Source organism: Triticum aestivum, chromosome 7B (genome assembly GCF_018294505.1).
Source record: "Triticum aestivum cultivar Chinese Spring chromosome 7B, IWGSC CS RefSeq v2.1, whole genome shotgun sequence".
Classification (NCBI taxonomy): Eukaryota; Viridiplantae; Streptophyta; class Magnoliopsida; order Poales; family Poaceae; genus Triticum; species Triticum aestivum.
This window is the reverse complement of record NC_057813.1, coordinates 604968418-604972426: the sequence shown is the minus strand read 5'-3', so window position 1 is coordinate 604972426 and position 4009 is coordinate 604968418. Positions and strand designations below refer to the sequence as shown.

Below are 4009 nucleotides of genomic sequence, written 5' to 3'. Positions count from 1 at the left end.
GGAATGTTTTTAACTTAGATGATTACGGGGTTGCAGCTAAGCCCCCGAGTGGGAGGATTGCTCTCCACTCAGAATGTTTTTAACTTAGGCGATTACGGGGTCGCAGCTAAGCCCCCCGGGTGGGAGGATTGCTCTCCACTCGGAATGTTTTTAACTTAGGCGATTACGGGGTCGCAGCTAAGCCCCCGAGTGGGAGGATTGCTCTTCACTCGGAATGTTTTTAACTTAGGCGATTACGGGGTCGCAGCTAAGCCCCCGAGTGGGAGGATTGCTCTCCACTCGGAGTGTTTTTAACTTTGGCGAGTCAGGATCGCGGCTAGGCCACCCACTGGGGGATTTGGACACAAGTGATTACGAGAAACGAGTCATTAAGATACTGTAAAAATTTTGTCTTTGGAAAAAAAACTGAAGTGCTTTTATTACAACTCGTCGGGTCGAGTGATTTTAAGTATAGAAAGGACAAAGAAGCTCTGCATTCCATGCTCGTGGCTCGTCCATCTTCTTGGCAATGTTGTAAATGTGATACGCTCTTTTGTGAAGCACTTTGGTGATGATGAAGGGACCTTCCCAGGCCGGAGCGAGTTTGTGAGGTCGTTTTTGAACTACTCGGAGTACAAGGTCTCCTTCCTGAAATGCTCGACCCCTGACGTTGCGAGCGTGGAATCGACGCTGATCTTGCTGATAGATGCTCGACCGAACCAAAGCCATCTCGCGCTCTTCCTCCAGGAGATCGACCGCGTCTTTGCGTGCTTGCTCAACTTCAGCTTCTGAGAACACTTCCACTCGGGGAGCATTGTGCGGCAAGTCACTCGGAAGCACAGCCTCAGCGCTGTACACCAGAAAGAAAGAGGTTCGATTAGTCGACCGGTTAGGTTTTGTTCTCAGCCCCCATAAGACTGACGGTAATTTAGTCACCCAAGCTACAGCAACATGCTTAAGATCGTGCATCAAACGAGGCTTTAACCCTTGAAGGATCAAATCATTCGCCCTTTCAGCCTGTCCATTCGACTGCGGGTGCGCGACGGACGCGTAGTTGAACCGAGTGCCTTGAGATGCGCAGAATGCTCTCATCAGAATCAAAGTTGGACCCGTTATCTGTGATGATGCTGTGAGGAACTCCATATCTGAATATCAACTCTTTGATGAAACTGACTGCAGTGCCTGCTCCAAGGTTTTTGATGGGCTTTGCTTCGATCCACATGGTGAACTTGTCGACTGCTACAAGCAAATGGGTGAAGCCACTCGTGCCAGTCTTGAAGGCCCAACCATATCCAATCCCTAGACTGCAAACGGCCAGACGAGTGGAATAGTCTTCAGAGCAGATGCAGGCTTGTGAGACATGTTGGAGTAGAACTGGCAACCTGCGCACTTGTTGACTATTTCTTTCGCCATCTCATTTGCTCGAGGCCAATAAAATCTCGCTCGGTATGCTTTGGACACGATGGTCCTAGAGGACGCATGGTGACCACAGGTCCCTGAGTGGATGTCATTTAGGATCATTTCACCTTCTTCCGGGGTGATGCAGCATTGGGCCACTCCTGTGACACTTTCTCTGTAAAGCTGCCCTTCCATCACGGTGAAAGCTTTGGATCGACAAACTATCTGGCGAGCCTCGTCTTCATCCTCTGGGAGTTCCTTTTTGAGAATGTACGGTACTGTTCAATCAGGTGTGACCACCAGGACTTCCATGATTAGGTCGACCATGGCTGGAACCTTGATCTCAGTCGGATTGGTTGAACTTATTGGTTGTGGGGGTCTTCCCTGAAGGGATCTTCTTGTACTGACGGGGTATGTAGATGCTCCAAGAACACATTTCTAGGAATAGGCTTTCGAGTGGACCCTATCTTCGCCAGATCATCAGCAGCTTGGTTCTTGATTCTTGGGATGTGGTGGAGCTCTAACCCCTCAAACTTCTTCTCTATCTTTCTCACTGCATTGTAGTAACCTGTCATTGCGGGACTCTTGACATCCCATTACTTCAGTACTTGGTTAACCACTAAGTCTGAGTCGCCATAAACCATCAAACGCCAGACACCAAGTGAAATGGCCATACGCAACCCATACAATAGCGCCTCATACTCAGCTTCATTGTTCGAAGAATCAAAGTGAATCTGGAAGACATAAACTGAGCTTGTCTCCTCGTGGGGACACCAAGACAACTCCTGCACTAGAGCCATTTAACATCTTGGATCCATCAAAGAACATGGTCCAATGTTCCGACTTCCTTTGAATCGGATGTTGTTGTTCAGTCCACTCTGCGAGGAAATCCGCAATTGCTTGAGACTTAATGGCCTTCTTTGCCTCAAATCTGATATCCAAAGGAAGAAGTTCAATCGCCCACTTTGCCACTCAACCAGTTGCATCTCTGTTATTCAGAATCTCTGACAATGGAGCGCCGCTGACGATTGAAATTGAGTGATCAGAGAAATAATGTGCATACTTCTTCGTGGTCAGGTAAATCCCATAAACAAGCTTCTTATAGTGAGGATATATCTGCTTGGATGGGGTTAAGAATTCTGAAATGTAATAAACAAGGCGCTGAACTTTGAAGGTCTTGCCGTCTTCTTCTCGCTCGACCATGAGCACTGTGCTAACAACTTGTCATGTGGCTGCAATGTAAAGAAGTATAGGCTCCTTGCTAACCGGGGCAGCAAGCACCGGCTGGGTGGAAAGCAGGGCTTTGAGCTCTTCAAATGCTGCTTCAGCTTCGTCATTCCACTCGAACTTGTCAGATTTCTTCATCAGTCGGTAAAGAAGCAGTGCCTTTTCACCGAGGTGTGAGATGAATCCGCTCAAAGCAGCCAGGCCACCAGTAAGCTTCTGAACGTCATGCATGCACACTGGGCGTTTCATTCGGAGGATTGTGTCAATCTTCTCTGGGTTTGCGTCGATTCCTCGTTCGGAAACAAGAAAACCGAGTAACTTTCCGCCTGGGACTCCAAATGTGCAGTTAGATGGATTAATCTTGATATCATACCTTCTCAGGTTGGCAAAGGTTTCAGCAAGGTCAGTCAATAGGTCAGAACCTTTGTGTGACTTAAGCACTATGTCATCCATATATGCTTCCACATTCCGACTGATTTGAGTGAGCAGACACTTCTGAATCATGCGCATGAATGTGGCACCAGCATTCTTGAGGACAAAGGGCATAGAAACATAGCAAAAACACCCAAACGACACTACTAGGAAAAGGCCTACTAATGGCACACCAGTTTTGCCTACTAATGGCGCACTACCGGTACACCATTACTATCACGCCACTAGTATTTTTTACTAATGGCGCACCACATAGAAGTGCGCCATTAGTAATATTTTTTTTCAATTTTTTTTTCAGAATTTTTTTAAATTTTTTTAAAATTTTTTCTTAATCTCAAGTCACTATGGCTTAATCTCAGGTCAATATGCTTAATCTCAAGTCAAATCGCACTCCGTGGTCAAACTTCCCGACAGGTCACCCATCCTCACACTACTCCAGCCCAAGCACGCTTAACTTCAGAGTTCTATCCAACCCTAGCAACAGCTCACTTCACAGGCACTTGTTGATATATCTAGCATATCAACCCTATTATACCTTGTTGATGTCTAGGACTTTGTTCATGTTCATGACTATGATGAAATTTTGAAAAATATTTCAAACTTCCCGGTCATATTACGTATCATTTTTTGAAAAAAATTCAAAAACAAATTTCAAAATCAATTTTTTTAATTTTTTGCCTCTAGATCTTGAAAGCCCCGTAACTTTTTTTCTGTTAGGTTTTTGGGGATTTTGAACTGTTTAACAAGGTTCCCCCAGTTAAATTCGGATGTAACTTTTTGAGTAGATGATTTTTCATATAAAAAACTTTTTAATCCGAGTTCGTATGCAAAAGTTATGGCCATTTTACAAATTTCCACAGAGATTTTGCAAATAAAGTCGAAATTCATATTTGTAAATTTTCCCAACAACTAGACCACATATCACATGGGAGACTTTTTTTCTTTTATTTTTTTGATATTTTAATCATTTTCT

At 44.8% G+C, this 4009-nt stretch overlaps 1 protein-coding gene across 1 annotated transcript in view; it reads left to right on the top strand.

Moving 5' to 3' along the window:
- The window catches only part of LOC123158254 (uncharacterized), a 4209-nt gene extending 3438 nt beyond the window's left edge, over nucleotides 1-771 (top strand). The window contains exon 3 of the mRNA XM_044576317.1: nucleotides 560-771. Within this exon, the coding sequence (XP_044432252.1) occupies nucleotides 560-771 (212 nt within the window). The remainder of the gene's footprint in view (nucleotides 1-559) is intronic.
- The last annotated feature ends 3238 nt before the right edge of the window (nucleotides 772-4009 follow it).